This window comes from Cololabis saira, chromosome 6 (genome assembly GCF_033807715.1).
Source record: "Cololabis saira isolate AMF1-May2022 chromosome 6, fColSai1.1, whole genome shotgun sequence".
Classification (NCBI taxonomy): Eukaryota; Metazoa; Chordata; class Actinopteri; order Beloniformes; family Belonidae; genus Cololabis; species Cololabis saira.
Genome location: NC_084592.1, coordinates 17,632,752 through 17,653,200, shown reverse-complemented (window position 1 = coordinate 17,653,200; position 20,449 = coordinate 17,632,752). Strand labels below are relative to the sequence as shown.

The following is a 20,449-nucleotide window of genomic DNA, read 5'->3' as shown; positions in this document are numbered from 1 at the left end:
TCAAAGCGTAGCCTCCAACTGTCGTTCCTCTGCGTGATTAACCTTTTTCTTGGCTGGCTTTTCCTTGCTCTTCCATACATACTCATCTTCATCATTTCCCTCCAACAGCAGACAACTGGCGTGATGAACTTTAGTGTCTGCCAGCACCATGCTGACGAGGAAGGAGGAAGCACCTTCTGCATGCCAGCCACCTGTGAAGCTCAGAGACGCACTTTTCCATCTAAACATAGCCACGGAGTGTTGCATTCCCAGCCGGAGGAGGAGGAGGACGGGATCATTTCAGGTGCCATATGGGCTTCTGCAGTCAGTACATCTTACAAAATCAACTCGCGGTATAATTAACTGCCAGCCGTGACCTCATGGTGAGCTATGCAGTCAGATTGCATCAAGTGTGGTTATTGGAGTGTGAAGTAAAGAGAGAAGTCCCTCAAAGCGCCACAGTGGATGCTGGAGCAGAAATAGTATTGCACTGAATCAGAGGAATATGAAACCTTTCGAAGGACTTAATCTATATCTTTGTTTTTATTGTATTAATTCCAGCGGTTAAATCTTCGGTATTTTGAACGGAACATTAACATGTCTGAGGTGCCAAACCAAAGTTACTTGGCTGTTTTTAACACATTTCACAAATGGCACAAAGTAGCAAAAAGTACAAAAATCATGTGCCAAACGCTGTCCACCCCCCGACGACTGACCTAACCCACCCCGGCAACTGTAACGAAGCACTCGTCGTTATTGTTCTTAAAAAGTTGAATTGGTTTATTTATCTTCAGGCCATGTGGTTCTGACCAACTGTTGTACCAGCAGATGTATTGATGATGTCGTACCGGCCTCTGCTTCGGTCTTGACGAAGTACACGCCTCAACTTCAGTCATTTCCTGTACACACGTCTTCAAACATCAAACCTTATTGGTTGTGCTTTTGCAAAAACCAATAAGACGAGCACAACAAATATAAAGTCGTCAGCTAAGTCACAACTCCCAAACGTAGGTTTTTGTTATTTCCAAAAGTGGATATCGTATTTAATACGTTCACTCAGCCATGTTACTTTCAAAGATGTCAAATGCAATAATGTTTTTTTTTTTTTCCTAAAGTTACAATTTCCATGACTTGTACATTTGTTTCGGAGACATTGGCTTTACTGAGTAAATTGTCCTGTTACAATCGTGGTTGTTTTGAGGGTTTTGAGATGTAATTTAAGAGCATGAATGAGTTAAAATCTTCATCATTTATTGGCTTATGATCACGGCTGCAACGCCCTGACAGTCTGTGTGAAGCCACTGGAAAAGTAAACAGATTTGGTAAGGTTGGTTTGACAGACTGAGCCGTCCTCGTGAGACCTTTGAGTCAGACTGAACTGGACTTCACATCACTCAAATAATCCTCATCTGTACACTTCAAGTCCTGGTTTATCTGCATGTGGAGAATTTTAACTTATTACAGTATGTTTACAAATACATTTCACTGTTTTTTTTTTTTCTTTTCATTATTTTTCATTACTTGAATTCAATGAAGAACCAGTTTTGTCTCAGGAATGAGGAGTGTTGCTGCTCGACTGAAGCCAACCGTAGTGTTAAAGCCAGTTTTTACGTGAAAGGCTGCAGACCGCGGCTCTCAGGGCCACAATCCTTTACCTATGTCTATCCAATAGAAATGTTTATATCAACATTAAAAAATAAATGAAAAATAAATCTTTGTTTAAAAAAAATGTGTGTGAATTATGTTCATCTTTCATTCATCCTCAAATCTAAACCCTTTAACGACAACAGAAATCCAGCGTAATGTACATAAATAACTCTTTATTTACAATTCAGAAAACTTCCATTCATATAAAAATAGTAATGGTCTTAACAATTCTCATCTTATGAATGAAAGTCAATTTCTCGTGTGCAATACATGGAAACTGCTTCAATTTTAACAACTCACTGTCGATTAAGAAGTTTGCTTCATGCAAGGCAGGCATTTGTTGGCATAGCAACAGACCTATTCCCAGTCCGAATTTAAAAAAAAGAAAGAAAAAAGTTCAACAGTAAAGATGCATATTTAACTGAAGTCAGTTAATCGGGGTCACTGTTTGGTCCACATTGGTGTGAAACTTTGTAACTGACATTTTCGATGCCATAATCTCCCTTAATCTTCCCTTAAATGGGAAGGAAGGGAGAAAAATGCAACTCCAGCTGTGCTGGATAAGAAACCTTTTCAGTTGAAGTTGAATTTGAAGTTAAAAGGCCCGGAGCCGAAAGGATTGAAGCCCTGGAAGCCCTGGTGGAAGTGCTGCCCGTGGTGACCCTGCTGGCTCTCTGGATCCATGGGGTCTTCTCCGTGGTCGAATTTGGTTCTCATCTCTGGAAAATATGCAGAATATTAAGTTGGTTTCACAAAACAATCAATTATCCATTGTAACTTTTGAATCAGAAAAATCATAAACTGCACAATAAGACAAATCATATTTTTAGATTGTATCTAATTTGGTTACTTTTTGCTGATAAGTTTGGCTACGACAAACGTGTCCAAGCTTTGTTCCGTTTGGACTTTAACAATAAACACTGGGGATTATTGCAACAAAGGGACCAACAACTGACCGCCATAGTTGACAGTGTGGAGGCATTATAATGGCGCCTAACAAAATAAAGGTGACATTCCAAAAAGGACAAAGTAATAAGAAGCCGGTTGTTTACAGCAGCTCCTGCACGGGTTGACATTTACTGCAGGACGGCGACTGCCAGCTTCTCCAGACCCGGCTGAAAACGCTCTTTACCTGGATCAGTGAGGACCTCTTTAGCCCGAGCGATGTCTATGAACCTCTTCTCTGCCTTTTTCTTCTCCTCTGGATCCATGAAGTTGTCTGGGTGCCACTGTTGTGCCAGCTTCCTGTAGGCTTTGATAATCTCCTTTTTCTGGGCAGTTCTAGGGCCAAGCGGAAACCATAATCAGCACGTTTATCACAAACAGAGCAGCTTTCCTTTCTTCACATCAACATAAGCTCTAAGTTCCTATTAACTAAACCACTACTTTTTATAACCAACACTGCTTCCACCGCCTTAAATCTGGTCCATATTGACTCTTCAGTAGGGCCTTTTAACTCAAGTGAGCATTTATGTAACATTAAAAAATAGAAAATAGTCAGTTTAAAACCAAAACACTAAATGCTGCTTTCCTCTGAACATTTTTGAAAATCTAGTCATCAATTCCCACCTCTTCACCCCCAGGATCTTATAATAATCCCTCTTCTGAGACTGCTTGAGAAGTCGCTGAGCTCTTTCCAGGCCTTCTTTGATCTGACGGTCATTCTCGCTGTGTTTTGCCGCAGTCTCGTAGTCTCTAATAGCTGGAGGGGAAAAAAGAACACAGCGATAAGATCAGTGGCGCTCATGAAAAGCAGCTTATGGTGAATGAAAAAAAGATTCACAAAACGCACCTAACAGTTTTGTGTAAAACATGTACCCTGAAATGTTTTTTTTTTAGTCTGATCAGACGTTCATGATGTTCATCAGAGCCCCGACTGGAGTGGAAAAAGTCAGCGAAACAGTGACAAGTATTGAGAAATCAAGCAGTGGAATTCATTTAACCACTGTGACACCAGAACTGATGCCAAGTAGTTACAGAGCAAAAATAAACGATTCCATCCAAAATGTCGACATGTTTTGCTTCTTTCAGCAGCGAAACACATTTTGAACTAGTGGGGTTTGCAAAGGCTGTTTTTGATTAAGAAATTCTGTTTGGAATTGTCAAAAAAATAAATAAATCACAAATTTAAAAGAAAAAAAAGCTACAATACCGTCAAAATATTGTTGACTTTTTAATAACTCCCTCTATAAAACAAAAACAAAAGAACGACCTATATAAGATTACTTCAGCAGCATCCTAATAATTTAACATTCTTCATCTAGAGCGCCTCTCCTGACGTAAATGTATTCTGTGAGCTTCTGCAGCAGCTTTAGGCTGTTTGTGTGCACATGTTTGGGCGCTTTGAGGCTTGTTTACCCTGTGAGGTGTACCGAGGTGAATCAAACACCCAAACTCTGTTCTGACACTCTTAAAAGCTCACATGAGGCAGCCGAACCTTCCCGCCGACGTGTTCGTGCCATGTTAATGACAACATGGTGTACAGAGACGCGGCTCAGACAGCGTCTCCCGTGGCTGCGGAGTTGATGGGATCTTCAAGAAACCCTCTGATCTAAACTAAGAGTTGACACACTTTTGGCTGATGCATCATAGGGGAGGACACGGGATAACGTTGGGGCTGTCTGCAGATCGTATCAGCCGAATAAACCTCTGACATTTTCTTTAAGTGTGTATTGACCTTTACAGCAAGAATCGGTGACAAAACTAAAATCTCACGTCACCATAGTAACTAACATCAGGTGGGTTTGATCCTGTCAGAGCTTTGTAGTGGGGGTGTTTTAATTGCCGGCCTGGCAAAGTGCAAGGTAGAAAGTGACGGGCAAAAAAAAAATAAAAAGGAGGTCCTATTAAGATAAATGCTAGTAATAAAAATAACACTAAAGCGATATCAATAGAGCTCTTCAGTAGCTCAGTAATAATAATCAAACACGTTCACATTTACATTAGTCCACATCTCTAATAGTAGTACCTTCTGTGTACTCGTTCGGTCACAATGCCAGGGAAACTTCTTTTGACTAATAAGCCCTTCCCATTGGCGTGATATTTCAATTTATAAATTACATTTAATAGAATCATTTATTTAACACAAAATTATTGTTTTTATCATTAAATATTCAAAGCATTAATAAATAAACCATATGCAGCTCAAAGTATTTAAATGACTGAATGTAGAGCTTTACTTCCCCGCCTACTTCCCCATCAGCATGCACCGGGACCAGAAGGATGTGTAAATGTATTCGTTATTAAACTGGAGCAGGGTCAAGTATGCAACCCCGGATGTGCAACAAAAATGTAAGGAAAGGACGTGAGGGTCATGAGGCTCCGTCACAGGCAATGAGACAGAATACTATTTTCATCCACACCCCCCCGTAAACAGATCACCTCCCATCCACCACCTCCCTCAACTCAAGCTACAGCCACCTGAAAATTGGTCACATTACATTTTATTTATCAACCAGGAGAAGATCAAAAATGTTGGACGGAGTTAGGAATGGGTGATATTTTACCGTACACAATATACCGCCAAAAAAATTCCCCACGGTAAGAATTTGTCATCTCGCGGTCAAAATGATAAATTCCCGTTGATGACTTTTTTTGTGTAAAGCCTGAAAGTCTGATTTAGGAAGGAAGGAAGGAAGGAAGGAAGGAAGGAAGGAAGGAAGGAAGGAAGGAAGGAAGGAAGGAAGGAAGGAAGGAAGGAAGGAAGGAAGGAAGGAAGGAAGGAAGGAAGGAAGGAAGGAAGGAAGGAAGGAAGGAAGGAAGGAAGGAAAGAAGGAAAGAAGGAAAGAAAGAAAGATTCCCATTGATGACGTTTAGTAGTATTTAGTATTCTTTTAGAGCATTGATTTGGGGGCTCCAGAGACTGAATGTGGTGATAGATTTATAGTTACAAAGGTGGAGTTGAATTGGTATTTTTTTTTAATCGTAATTTTTATCGTTATCGGGATAAATGCCAGAAAATATTGTGATAAATCTTTGAGTCCATACCGCCCATCCCTAGACGGAGTGTTGATGAAATGAGGCGGACTAGTCTGAGAACTTCCTGTTGATGTTAGCCGTCATCAAGCATCCATGATAATGGCAGCTTCTCATGTCTCCAAAGATGGAGCCAGGACTTCTCATCTCAGTTGTTTGTTTGTTTTCTTTTCCAATTCTAAAGTTTATTTAAAAGAAATAGAGAGATTTTTCCACTAATTCTGGTGTTTGTTATATCCACCACATCTCCAATGAATCATGGGATACCTAGGCTAGGAAGGATCCACCTGGTGCAGCCGTCTGAGCCTGACAAAACCAGGGCGCGTTTGCAGACCACATCCGGAGCAGTCCTGGAAATGGGACAGCTGACGTCGTGCCGCTGTGACTCAAACAGCCTACAAAAGCAGCTTTCAAAAGGACGCCGTCCCTGAAATGGGACACGAGCTTACGTCTCGTCTCTACCCTGCAATCACAGTGGTACTTTATGCATTTGAACAGAGTTACGAGTGTGCACAGAAATAGAATTGTCGGACTCATTTGCATGAGAATGTTAAAAGTTTCATTAGTATTGTGGAGGCTTTTCCAGAGAGACTTTTTATATGCTTATTGCAGCAGTACTCAGTAAAAACCAGACCAGCAGCGACTGCACTGCCCTAAAAGCCACCAAGACTCACAGTTGTAACCTTTTTCCTCTTCTTACCATACTCCTATATACATTTACTCTTATTTCACCTGTTCGATCTGGCCTACTCACTTTAATTTCTCCCCCTCTAGGCTACTTCTGATTCCGATTTCATTTCTGATGTATTGCTTTTATATTGTCTTTCATCATTATTACTCACACACACAACGTACAGCAGCAACTTTCTGTTTGTAATATCGTCCATCCATGTTGAGATGGGTGAGATGATTTGCATTAAACATCAATGTATGCCTTTGTCAGTGAAACAACATTAGCTGACAGGAAACGGTGAGTGGGAGACCCACCATTCTTGAACATTTCACCATTCTGCCATCATTTCGAAAATTTCACACCAGATTGAAGAGGCCGACTGTTGTTTCAGCTTAATCCGCCTGCTGCCACTGAAGGCTTTGAGGAGACAGGAAGTGCTGAGTGCATATGTGCATTTGTTTTGGCTCCGTCACTGCGGATCAGTTTTATGTGTGGAAGAAGAACATTTCTGCATATCTGCTCAGCCGGTGCTGCATTTCGCAGGATATATTTACCTCTAACTTTGACTAAAAGCTTGATGACATTTGCCTTTTTTCTGACATTAAGATGTGACCACTTTGCTAATCACAATTTATAATCTACATAGATTTGGTGAAATGTTAAATGAAGCAGAACTGGACTGACTTTAAGCAGCGGCTGAAATCTTAAAACTATCATTTTCTCTGTGATGTTATAAGGACCTCTTGTGGTAGACTCCTGCACTGACACCAGTTACAGGCAGCGCTGCAACCTGTTTAAATGTCTGGGGGGGTGGGGGGCAAAAACAACAAAAAAAACAGCCACTATAATAAAAACTCTGCAGTGACTTGATGAATGACCTCTATAAACACTAATAACGGTAGCTTCAACCCCCAGTGGTCTGTGTTTTAGAAGTTTTAATTCAGCTTTACGATAACGGTCAAGAGTGTGAACTGGACTCTAATATAAACAGCAGCTTTAATTGCTTTACTCACTTCTTTTCCAAATGCAGAAAGAAATTATAGCTGCATTAAAAACAGCTGAATAATTAACACCTCGTAGGTAAAGTTAATAAAGTGATTAAGGAGCATAAATCTACTGTACATAGAGCTGGCATTTCATGAAAAGAGAGGAAAATAGAAAAGGTCAAATAAATAAATAGTTAAATAAAAGATATAAGATACTATAAAAATCTATGCTGAGCCTAGAGGGAAGGGCAAATTTTAAGATGGACTATTTAATTACTTTTTTCATTTTCATCTTCATCTTTTGTAATAAATAAAAAGCTCCACTTCCCAAGTTTGCTTGTAGATGTAAACAGCAAACTCTCTTAGTTTGAAGGTTAGTTATTACTAAAAGCTTGTACTAAGAGTCTTATTTAAGGTTCTTCCTGCGAAGGTCGGGGCTGCTGCTGTGGAGGAAAAGTTAACCGTGGCAGTTGCAGGTTTCCCTCTGTTTTGTGATCCCTCACTGTTTATCAGGACAGGTTGAATGCAGCTTTGGGGGCATTTCCACTAGGGGACTTCCGGGTAGATTTTTCGGGGCGGGGCCGTTTGCGCTTGTCTCAATTACCAGGAACGGCCCTGTAAAAGTGGCTTTCAGGAACCTTTACGGGGCAAAAAGGGGCCCTGTATTAGGAGAGGTACTCAGGTTGGCCAACAGGAACCTCTACTGATCGGGATTTTTGAATATCGTTCAGAACTCTCAAGTGAACATAAATCATGTGACCACAAACCATTTAGACAAGATACATTTTGCTAGGGTAAATTTGATTCAGTTAGGGAGAACATGAAAAACGATGGATGGACCGATGAGTCGGTTCAGGTCTTGTTGCCATATTAGACCAATATAGAGGCCGGCGGGGGTTTCTTTCCATCTCACCGGTGCATATTTTTTAAAAAACACCATAGTATCCGTTATTCACGTGTTTTTCTTTTCTTAAAGGAGCTGTATGTAAGAGCAATAATAAAACGAATCATAAAATGACCCCGATATGTCAACAGATGTTCATTTCAAATACTTATGTCACTGACAACAGCACTCAAGCCAGGATATTCCAGTTTAAAAAGAGGAGTTGCAGCCCTCAACTGATGTTTATGTTGTCATTTTTGTTTTGGCCTGAAGCTCCACCCTCCACCTATCTCCCAATCACCAAGTCAGTATTGTTTCTGAAGCTCCACCCTCCACCTATCTCCCAATCACCAAGTCAGTATTGTTTCTGAAGCTCCACCCTCCACCTATCTCCCAATCACCAAGTCAGTATTGTTTCTGAAGCTCCACCCTCCACCTATCTCCCAATCACCAAGTCAGTATTGTTTCTGAAGCTCCACCCTCCACCTATCTCCCAATCACCAAGTCAGTATTGTTTCTGAAGCTCCACCCTCCACCTATCTCCCAATCACCAAGTCAGTATTGTTTCGGCATCCGGGTTGCCAGCTCGGCTCTAATTATCGAAGACATGGCAGCCTATGTTCCTGCTGCATTCTGCAGCCTACCTGGCAACCTCTGGTCGGGGGGAGGAGGGGGAGGGTACACGCCGCTCAACAATATTTTGAAAGTGACTGCAGTACCAGTTTTGGACATTTCTTACAGACGGCTCCTTTAATTCTTCTGCTGCATGCTTCTTTTTCATCTATGCTGCTATCCCTTTGCAAACAGCAAAAAATGCACATTGCCGCCACTTGGTGGTCGGCTGTGGCATTCTTCTTTTTTCTTCTTCTTTTTTTTAATTACCGGTACAGTCAAAAGATGCGTTTCCACTAGCAGGAGTTACTGGTATTTTTCCCGGGGCCGGGCCATGTGGACACGTTTCCATTACAAGGAACTGCCCTGTAACGTGGCCTTCAGGAACGTTTACGGGGCCAAAAAACGGCCCTGTAGTAAGAGAGGGACGGTTTTGGGCCCAGAGGGGCTGCCTGATGGGTTGGTCTCTGCTGAACTGGTATTCTAGAGGCAGGAAATTATGTTCAGCCCTCTCACGTGAACTTAAATCATGTGGCCACAAATCATTTAAGCATTTTGACCAGAGACATTCTGCTACAAGTACATTTGTTGTAGTTAGAGATTACATGACAAACCGATGGATGGACCGATGAGTCAGTTCATGTCTTTCTGTCATATTACACCAATATAGAGGTTTGGTGGGGGGGTTCTTTTAATCTCAATAGCTACAACCGCGGTGTATGTTTAAAAAGAAAAGCAAGTAGCGTGTGTTTACGTGTTTCTTCTTTTTTTTCATTTTTCTGCGGCCATTTGCCAACTGCAAAAAATTAGCATGACCGCCACCTAGTCGACGGCACTTTTTGTTCAGTCAAAGGTTCTTGTGTGGTGGTACAGAGTAGTGTAGAGACACTAGGGCTGGGCGATATTGTCTAGCTAAATGGCGATACTCGATATATCGATATTTTTTCTGTGCCATAATTGGGGTTTCCCCCAAAGCAATTATAGCATAGCATAAACTGCCTGCATATATAGAATAAAAATGCTTCTTGAATAAAATAAAACAAATATCCCTTTCCTGCATAACAATTAAATTAAAATACACTGTGCAATTAATACAATGTAGACAGTAACAGGCAGACTTTTCCACTGAGGTTGACAGTTAAAAAAAATGTTTTAAATCGATATAAACGATATTGTCTCGTACCATATCGCGTTTGAAAATATGTCGATATATATTAAAATCTCGATATACCGCCCAGCCCTGGGAGACACGCCAGCTCAAGGGGCAGAGGAAACGGTTTGCCCTGTTAGGTTCCTGTCTGGTAGATTTACCCTGAACTCCTGCTGGTGGAAACGCGCCTTCAGAGGAAGGTGGTGGAGGACGTTGCTGGTGTTTTCCCTCTAAAACTATAAATCCAAGCTGGAATTTTCGTGGCTGATCAGAGTTATGTTTGATTTATCCCAGGTCACGCGTTTCAAGGAGGTTAGAAGTTTATTCTTTTTCTGTAGCTTTCTGTATGAATTTAGTTTGTATTGATCCGCTATATCAAAACAGCAAAGTTGAAACCTGGATGCAGCTGAAATATTGAAGTACACGCTAAACCGCTCGCGTGCAGTGGACATGCGCCCTGAGAGCCTCAGATTTGTTGGAGTGGTTTTTTAAGGTGTGTTCAGACTTCACATGTTTAATTGATTAAAAACAAACTCTCACCAAACAAGCAACCTGACATCCCTTGAGGAGACTTTTGAGTCCTGACAGACAGCTAAGTTTGTTAGTTCTGTCAAGATTTGACACCACTGAAGCTGTTCAATCCCTACGTGTAAACTCTAAAGCAAAAAAGGATTTTTCTTCGGTTCAGACAAAAAACTGAAAACACCCTAAAAAGTCTGCAGGTTATTGACAATGGCTGAGTTTTTGTTTGGAGTGTAAAAAAAATAAAAACAGCCTTACCTTCTTCATACTGTTCGTCTTGTATGTAGGCCTCAGCTCTGTCCTTCAGCACGTTAATGTTCTCGGGGTCCGACTGGAGGACGTCGCTGCACACCGAGACGGCTTTACTCGTCTGCTGGTTCTGGGAAAAACAAAAAAACCACAGAAGACATGATGGTGCGATTCATCTCCTCAGTAAAAGCCTTTGAGCGGCAGACGGCGAGCCGTCTTACCTGTGTGAGAGCGTGGCAGATTCGCTGCTTTGCAAGGAGTGAGAAGTGGGGCACGTTGGGCTCAGTCTTCATCACTGTCTCGTACTTACTCACTGCGTCTTCGTACCTTAAAAAGAGCAGAGAGGTGTTTCAGCGAGCAGAAGGCATCAGGGATCACAACAGAAAACAAACATCATGTCCATGTTATTCTCTCTGTTCGTTATTCTCTCTGTTCTCTGTTTAGTTTTGTAAATAACATGTATTATGTACCGTATTGTCCCGAATATAAGACGACCCCGAATATAAGACGACCCCCTCTTTTTCAAGACTCAAGTTGGAAGAAAGACTTTTTGAACACCAAATTCAATTTTTATACAGAAAATAATTACAGTACATCTGAAACAAATGATTATAACAATATATTCAAGAGAAAAAGCCTGTTATTTTGACTATTTGAAATCATTATCTTGAAGTTTGCGTCATAACTTCTCCTCAGCTGCCGGTTTACCTACCAAACTTCCACCCTCTTTTCTCCAGATTGTCGTTAAGTTTCTCCACTTTCTGTTATCTCTTCTCTTATTTTCTTCTCTTTTCTTTCTTATACTATTTTTTATTTTTCTTCTTCGTGACAGGGGTTCGCTTTGGCCTGGGGAGTTAAGTTCAGCATTCGCTTTAAAGATATCTGGCGCCATCTAGCGTTGTGAATGGGTATAACGTCTAGACCCCGAATGTAAGACGACCCCCACTTTTTCAGTCTTATTTCAATGCAAAAAACACCGTCTTATATTCAGGCCAATACGGTATGTCGAATATGACGTGACCTCCATTCCTATTTGGATGGAGTTGCATGCCTGAATGTACAACCAGATCAGGAACACTTGAAAAATCATTTCCCACACTTTACCATGACCCAAATCTGTTACAACCTCAGTGAGTAAGCAAAGACAGGCTAACTTCTCCCCATTCCTTGGGTTTAGAAATAAACTCTAGTCATCAGTCATGGCGCTTTTCCACAAGTACCTACTCAGCTCGACTCGACGCGCCTCAAGTTGCCCTCGTTTCTTTCCCATACCCGGATCAGAAGTAGGCGGGGTTGGAGCGAAGCTGCTGTGACGTACTCGATTGTGCGATACAAACGAAGAAGTAAGACGCAAAAGACGGAGAACATGGACGAGTTGATATATCTGCTGCTTGCTATGTGGCTTGTATTCAATATAAAATTAAAACAACGGAGGGAGAGAAGGCATCAAGCCACGAGTCGCTCTTGAAATGATGTCACATCCTAACTCAGACATCTCACTGGCCAACCGCCCGACCAATCGGTGGCCTGTAGTGTGATGACGTCAGATACCGCCCGACTCAGCTGCTTAGAACCTCAGCAGAGTAGTTACAGAAAAGTATCTACTCGGCACGTTAGACCCATAGTGGAAAAGAGCCAAACTGAGTCGAGTCGAGTCGAGCTGAGTAGGTACTAGTGGAAAAGCGCTATTAGATAGCCATTCACACACACCTCTGCTCCTGAATGAGTTCCTCTGCGGACTGGATCTGTTTGTTGAGCTTCTTGACCTGCTTGTAATGGCCGTAACACTGCTTGTGGTCAGGATCCAGCTTCAGGCACTCGCGCACCTCACTGTCAATTATAGGTGGGGAAGTAAAAGAAAAAAGAAGAAGGGAAAAAGAAAAAAAAAAAAGGTTTTCCGTATCAGATGATGCAACTCCTTCAGGGAACAGATTGGATACACAACAGGTACAAGATCACTTTAAAAGGAAAACATTTGGTAAGGTACAAAGGGCTGACTTCAACTACTTGCTTATCGTCATATAATTCTTCATAAACATATGGCTGAGGGTTACAAGTGTTCCGGCATGCTTCCTTGTTCTCTCTTTACCTGTTTCACCAATTTATTTTCACTGTGTAATTATCAGTAAGCATCAACTCCAAAGCAAAAAAATTACAAAGATAATAAATGAAATACTAATACTAAATGAAAAATGTATGTATGTACACAGTCCATCACAAAGAGTTATTAATGTGGAATAGGGCTGGGCGATATATCGAGATTTTAATATATATCGATATATTTTCAAACGCGATATGGTACGAGACAATATCGTTTATATCGATTTAAAAAAAAATATATATATATCTTTTTTTATGATGATTTTAATATAGCTTATTTTGTGACAAATTGACTTGAATGTTTTATTTGCGATTTGCACAAATGTTTTGTTATTTGCACAACTGTCAACCTCAGTGGAAAAGTCTGCCTGTTACTGTCTACATTGTATTAATTGCACAGTGTATTTTAATTTAATTGTTATGCAGGAAAGGGATATTTGTTTTATTTTATTCAAGAAGCATTTTTATGCTATAAATGCAGGCAGTTTATTTTTATTTCATTTGTTTTATACATTTTGATATTGTGCAGACCTCTGTTAATAAAGGTACCGGTGTGACATTTGGCACGAGGATTTGTATTAAAACTGACTGTTTTTTTAAGGGTTTGCCTCAGAAAAAAATGAAGCTAACAAAGATGCTATGCTATAATGCTTTGGGGGAAACCCCAATTATGGCACAGAAAAAATATCGATACATATCGAGTATCGGCATTCAGCTAGAAAATATCGAGATATGACTTTTGGTCCATATCGCCCAGCCCTAATGTGGAACTAGAAATGCTTTAGTGACGGCCTTCAAATTAATTACATTTATACTTTATTGCTTAAATATTAATAGTAAAGTGGACCAACTTCCTCAAAGAAAACAGTCTGCATGCAGGATCTTACTTGAGGGACATCTCATGGTCTCCAAGATTATAGTAGATGGTGCTGAGCTTGTAGAACGCCTGCGTGTTGTCACTCTTCAATTTAGACGCAGCTTTGAGGTCGCTGATGGCCTTCCCCATCTCTCCCATTTGAATAAAGCACTCTGCTCTCATCTCACGAGACGCCACATCCAAAATACAAGTCTGTGACAGACGAATGACAATTCTTACGATCTGCTGCTACCATACAAATGCCGTCTACACTCAGCAGTGCAGCAGTGACAAAGAAAATGCCGTGTTTGCAGTGAAATTACTGACAAGGTACACCACGTACCTCAATGATAATGTCAAGCTGGGCAGCAGCTGTCATATAATCCTTTCCATTGAAGCTGCTGCGTGACTGAGCCACCAACCGCTGAATTTCATCCGACTTCGCCAGCTGACTCTCGGCTTCTTTCCGTTCTTTGTCACTGGGGTTTGACTTCAGCTGGAAGATTTGAAAGCGGTGCATTATGTTGGACACTCTTATTGTGTTTAAAGCACTGCGGCTGGAAAAATACTGAATAATAAATACTGAAGGGAAGGCAGAAGTTGAGATATGAGACATGGATGGAAGACCACAAACACAGAAAATTAAAGAAATATTGGTTCCTTTTCGCATCAGTGCATTTCATTGCATACCCATTACAACCTACTTATTTTTAGAAGAGCAATCTTTAAAAAGAAACACAAAAAACACACACACAGAAAGGAAAAAATGTCTCTCTGGCAAAATTCCTGATAGAACTGACTTCTTCTGTTTCTCTTATGATTAAAAAAAAGAAAAGAAGCGATGCTTCGGCTGCCTCTACCACACTCATCGAGATATGCATACGAAAGTTTGAACTAACCCCTAACCTTCAACTTAAAAACACAACAAAGTTTCTGACACTAACGATCAAAACTATGACCTTCAAGCCACAAACACGCCATCAGTGCCATGTGACACAAAGTGACAAGTGCATCCAGATCTCTTGAATTAAAGAGGCTGGGATACGTTTATCGACCGCAGCGAGTCGCAGGAAGCTGACAGCATCAACCCGTATATGACACAAGATGACGTGGATTGATTTTACCTGGCAGCTGTCTGCACAGCTGGCAGCTCACGCTGTGTGTGGAGGCCACTCTCACGCTCAAGTCAAAATTCATATTTATTTATTTATTTAGTGAAAGTCACCCTCATAAAGAAATTCAATTTGTGCTCCTCCACAGTCTGTATGATAGTCATGTCATCCCGACCTGTAATAGGAGTTTGCAGCACCGTCTCCACATAGTAACGGTGGTTTTCAGATAATAACTGACACTCCCCGATGACACTTTGTTTTCAAAGTCTTGTCCTTTCTAAAAATCTAATAACCGTACTTACCACTTTCTTGAAGTCACTCTCCGCGTCATCCAGCTTTCCCTGCTTCAGAAGAAGGTTTCCTCTCTGAAGCCGCGCCTGTTCAGAAACAGTAAGACCTCGTTCAGACCTCGCATTCAAGTATGTCCTAGGAAAGTAGTGTCAGTAGTGGCCAATGCAAGGTCTAAACACATCCCAAGACAGATCCAGATCTGATCACTTGTGAGACTTTTGAAGCTGTTCTTGTTTTGTTTTTAGTCTGAGCATTAAAGCATTCTGGGATGGATTCAGATACCACCTGTGTGACTAACATCACCGACTAATTGACTCGATTGTATTTACAATAAGACCCCAGCTGCACACTATTCCTGTATACTATATTAGTAAACACTATTTATTATATTGTACTTACTATGTTTATAGTACATTTATTCAGTTTACAGTACACTTGTTCAGTTTCAGTTTCTTTTTTATGTTTCATACTTATAATTTATCTTTATCGTTTATTTAGTCTGAGTTCATGTTGTCCAACTTTGAGCTGCTTTAACTCCCGAATTTCCCCTCTGGGGATCATTAAAGCATATCTTATCTTATCTTAAGGCCACACATGTCAAACACAAGGTCTGCAGGCCACAATTGGCCAAACACCTCATTTAATCTGGCCAGCGAGAGGATGCAAAGATAATCATGGACGTACAATACAATTCTATGCAGTTTTAGATTCACATATTAGACCATAATATCATTTCCCAGAGTACATTATGATTTTGTTACCTATGGAATTATGGCACCTACCTACCAATTGGCAATATCAGAACTTAAACTATTTCCTACTACAATTTTGTGCTTAAGTTATGGACTGGAAACAAAAATGTCCCAGAAAAACAAAAACTTATGGAGAGAAAAGAGAAGTTAAAGACATAAAAGAAGCAAAAACAGGATTCTGCCTGATGGAGACAGGCCAGAATGTTTTAGGGGCCTGAAGGTCAGTTTGTTGAATGTTTATCGCACTTCTACTACAGTCATGAATCTGAATCTGTTATCAGTGCAAAGGAATCTAGTTGATAGGATTTTTAAAAAGATGCATTTAAGTAATCTTGAAGTTGTTCTACGACTGGTCTTTTGATACTAAAGATAGTGCTCATGAAGGGAGAAGTAATTTGACCACAAAAACGCTCTTCATTAATTTTCTTCTTCGTCTTTGTGTTGGATCGTTCCTTGCATTGCATACCCCTTTCGCATTTTACATATCCTTTATTGCATAAAATTGAGATTAATGTTAGAAAAATAATTGTCTTATTTACATTTTTTTTGCAAGTTACTCCTACTTATTTCCAGCTGCTGCTTTCAATGACTAAAGGTGTCAATTAATTTGTTGTTTCAGAGCCAAAATGCCCTGCATGTTTATTTTTTATTTAGAGGAGGGGGATCAGATTAGCTTACCCAAGATGCATTTGGGTACACTTTTTAATGAGTGATGACATGTGTTCAATACTGGCCATTTGTGACCCAATCTTTCAGGGCGGACGTTCATGTAAAGTCTGAACAAGACCTAAGGGACCTTGTATGCAATAGCAAATATACTTATCATGACAGATGACAGAACTGAACAGTTTCCCAACACAGCTGTGCTTGCAGCTGAGACGTACTAGCAGCCATGCACATCAATGTGGCTGATTTTCATAGGATATTTGTATATATGCAAATTTCACACAATTTTAATCATCCCCACAATGCATTGTTAAGTGTAGAGTATAAATTCAACTCACAGATGTGAAATCTGGTTTGAGTTCAACGACTCTGCTTAAGTCTGGGAGTGCAGACTTGGACTTCCCCATTGCTAAAAACACTGTAGCCCTCCGGTAGTATGCCATGTAGTTCTTGGGATCGCCATCTGAAAGAGAAAAAACAATACCAAAGATGATATTAGCACATGTTGGCTGTGGGTGTGTGTGTGTGAGATTCTGGTGTACAAACTAAGATGTACTCCCTCCTTAAAGAGGAAGGGGTTTAGCGGCTTTTAGGGGCCTGCAGATAACACTACGGGGTGAATGGGTAGATTTGTTTATATTTGTGTACAGAAATGGGCAGCTAATTATATGTGTGTGTGTGTGTGTGTGTGTGTGTGTGTGTGTGTGTGTGTGTGTGTGTGTGTATGTATATATATATATATATATATATATATATATATATATATATATATATATATATATATATATATATATATGTGTGTGCGTGTGCGTGTGTGTGTGTGTGTGTGTGTGTGTGTGTGCGTGTGTGTGTGATTATGTGTGTAAGTAGATATATACATAGATATAGAGCAGATGCAGTTAATAGAGACAGTATAGTATAAATAAGTATATTTATATTGGTATGTGTGTACAAATATATAGAAATATTCAACTATGTGTGTGTATGTATGTATGTATGTATGTATGTATGTATGTATGTATGTATGTATGTATGTATGTATGTATAGGTATGTGTGTGAGTATAATTACAGTATATAATAATAATAATAATAATAATAATAATAATAATAATAATAATAATAATAATAATAATAATAGTTATTTAGCAGTGTGAGTACAGTGTGTGAGTATTTATAAATACGGGTTAAATGATTAGTGGGGTAGGATTAAATAAGTTTACACTTCTTCCTACTCCTTTTTTGCACATGTAAATTAAGATATCAAGTGTTAAAGGATGACATTCTTTGTTTTCTTAAACTTCTCTTGAAGTGTTGTTTTTTTTACATGTACAAAAATAAAATAAATCCATCAACTTATTGCTGTCACTCACCCACAGCAGCATGGAAATGAGAGAGAGCATCAGCCAGCTGGCCAGCAGCAAGCAGTTTCTTCCCCATCTCCAAGTGATTGTCCACGCTGCCATCCTTGCCACATTTCACCCCTAAAAATAAATAGTAAAATACATTTAACAGTGCACATGATACACAAATAAATGATTAACTCTAGGAGCTCCTATCAACAACAACAGCAGCTACAGCTCCCAAGTTTGACGTGGAGCTATTACAACGGATTTGCTTCCACAACATACGCAATCATTCGTCGTCAAAGCAGTCTTTTTCAGATTTTACTCATTTACAAGCTTAAGTTATTTCAGATAATTAGTTTTAACACAAATTAGCTAGCTTAGAGCCAGGCAAGCATGGCTACCATCTGTTAGCACCAGCTAACGCTGTCATCTGCACTGGCAAAGTTAAAGTTAACAGCAAGGAGAATTTGTTCAATTGCAATTACAAACTATAATGGTAAAAAAAAATATGACAAGTTGGCACCTTACCGTCATAACGCATATCAAGCAAAACAAGAACAACTGGGACATAAGTTAATATCTTGTGAGTAACATGGTCAATGGAAACCATGGTGGAATTTGGATCTCAGAAATCCTTTCTTTTTTGTGTCCCACGGACGCCTGCTGGTGTTATTTTAATTAGTTATTATTTTAATTAATGCCCGTGTTGATAGTCGACGGTCCCATGTGTTGTTGCTGCTGCTGCTGCGGTGCAGAAACACACACTCAGAAGCCCCGCCCACTCACCGGTCGTGGGCGGGGCTTTCCAGTCAAAACGACCAATCAGCGCCGCCCACTCACCGGTCGTGGGCGGCGCTGATTGGTCGGTTTGACTGGAAAGCCCCGCCCACATCTGTTGGCTCAACGGAGAGCAGCCACGGCAGCATTCACGGGGGCTGGTGTTGTAATACAAGGCTACACAGGAGACTCAAGGCTGATTTATGGTTCCGCGTTACATCAACGCAGAGCCTACGGCGTATGGTACGCGGGGGAGGCTCTGCGTCGATTTAACGCGGAACCATAATTCAAGCTTCAGTCTGAAATGTCACTTAAAAAGAAAAAAAAAGTGAACTTGTAAAATGAGGGTCTTATTCAATTCAATTTCAATTAAATTTATTTGTATAGCATCAAATCATAACAAAGGTCATGTGCAATATTTTTATTTATCCTTTATTTATCCAGGAAAGTCCCATTGAGATACTATATCTCTTCTGCCAGGGAGTCCTGGTCAAGATGGCAGAAAAATAAATTGAGTTTCATATAAAAGAAAATACATACAAGGACAAGTAACTTTACAAAAAAAATAAAAACATATCAAAACAAGAAACAAACAAACATAAAACATACAAGGATCAGAAAACTAAATATCTAATATCTGTCTACCTCAAAAACATCCTACTGCTTTTTTTGCAGTTTCTCTTTCTTTCTCATACTGCAATACTTTTATTTTCAGTCCAATGTATATTCTGTTTATATTTTGTAATTATATATATATATTTTTTTTACTTTTTTTATCCTTTCGCTGCATGTGTGTGTTGTGTATACTGCTGCTGCACAAAGCGAATTTCCCCACTGAGGGATGAATAAAGAACTATCTAATCTAATCTAATGTAGTAAATAGTAATAAGTAATAAGTAGTAGATTAGGGAATACACATAATGATCTGATAAAATTATAAAATCATTGTTAATTACTCTCATTCAGATGAAAAGTATGAATGGTGACGGTATATTGAGGTTTTACTTTGGTTCTTTGTAATCAGCTGTGTGGACGAGATTCAGTCTGAAATGTCACTTAGAAAAAAAAAAACTTGTAAAATGAGGGTTTATTTACTTATTCAATTCAATTTCAATTAAATTAACAAAGGTCATCTCATGACGCTTCAAAACACGAAAAACAGAGATAAAATTAATCAGAATCAGTTTTATTGGCCAAGTCAGGTCAAACAAGACAAGGGAATTTGTCTTCGGTTTTCGCTCACTGTACATTTAATAGACAAATGGCTCTTATTAACATACTGTATATACAATTTTTTTTAAAGTGAAAGGTGCAGCAGTATGAGGTAGACATGGTTAAGGTGCATTGTTATAGCATATGATTATTATTATTATTATTATTATTATTATTGCACAGTGATTGATTACTCTGAGACTCTATGAGTGCTGAGAGTTCATCAGTGCAACAGGAGCATTGGACAGATGCTCCTGTTGGTCTCAACAGAGCATAGGATTTTTCATAGAGGAAGGTTTTAAGCCTACTCTTAAAGGCAGAGAGTGTGTCCGCCTTTCGGACCAAGACTAGAAGATTATTCCAAAGGTTAGGGGCCTGAAATTTGAAGGCTCTGCCTCCCATTCTGCTTTTGGATACTGTAGGAATCACAAGTAATCCTGCATTCTGTGAGTGCAGTAATGTAGCAGGATAGTAGGGAACTATGAGTTCTTTGAGGTAGGATGGAGCCTGACCATTCAGGACTTTATAGGTGAGGAGGAGGACTTTAAACTCTATTCTGGCTTTTACAGGGAGCCAGTGTAAGGAGGTTAATATTGGGGTGATATGGTCTCTTATGGTCTTATAAGAATTTCGGATTGACAACTTAAGACCTTAGCAGTT

General features: G+C 39.8%; 2 protein-coding genes across 5 annotated transcripts in view; one reads left to right on the top strand and one right to left on the bottom strand.

Moving 5' to 3' along the window:
- uggt2 (UDP-glucose glycoprotein glucosyltransferase 2) overlaps window positions 1–1,697 on the top strand; it is a 45,776-nt gene extending 44,079 nt beyond the window's left edge. For all 4 annotated transcript variants that reach the window (XM_061723438.1, XM_061723437.1, XM_061723435.1 and 1 more), the window contains one exon: window positions 109–1,697. In XM_061723438.1, coding sequence (XP_061579422.1) covers window positions 109–134 — 26 coding nt within the window. In that variant the 3' untranslated portion in view covers window positions 135–1,697. The remainder of the gene's footprint in view (window positions 1–108) is intronic.
- Window positions 892–18,550, bottom strand: dnajc3a (DnaJ (Hsp40) homolog, subfamily C, member 3a). The gene is made up of 12 exons (XM_061723440.1): window positions 18,329–18,550; window positions 17,825–17,935; window positions 16,792–16,916; window positions 15,047–15,121; window positions 13,976–14,128; window positions 13,664–13,845; window positions 12,387–12,506; window positions 10,898–11,003; window positions 10,686–10,806; window positions 3,196–3,328; window positions 2,759–2,907; window positions 892–2,345 (listed from the first exon to the last, which is right to left on the bottom strand). Exons 1-12 carry the CDS (start codon window positions 18,408–18,410, stop codon window positions 2,200–2,202), a joined length of 1,503 nt encoding a protein of 500 aa, XP_061579424.1. The 5' UTR covers window positions 18,411–18,550; the 3' UTR covers window positions 892–2,199.
- Between the last annotated feature and the right edge of the window lie 1,899 nt (window positions 18,551–20,449).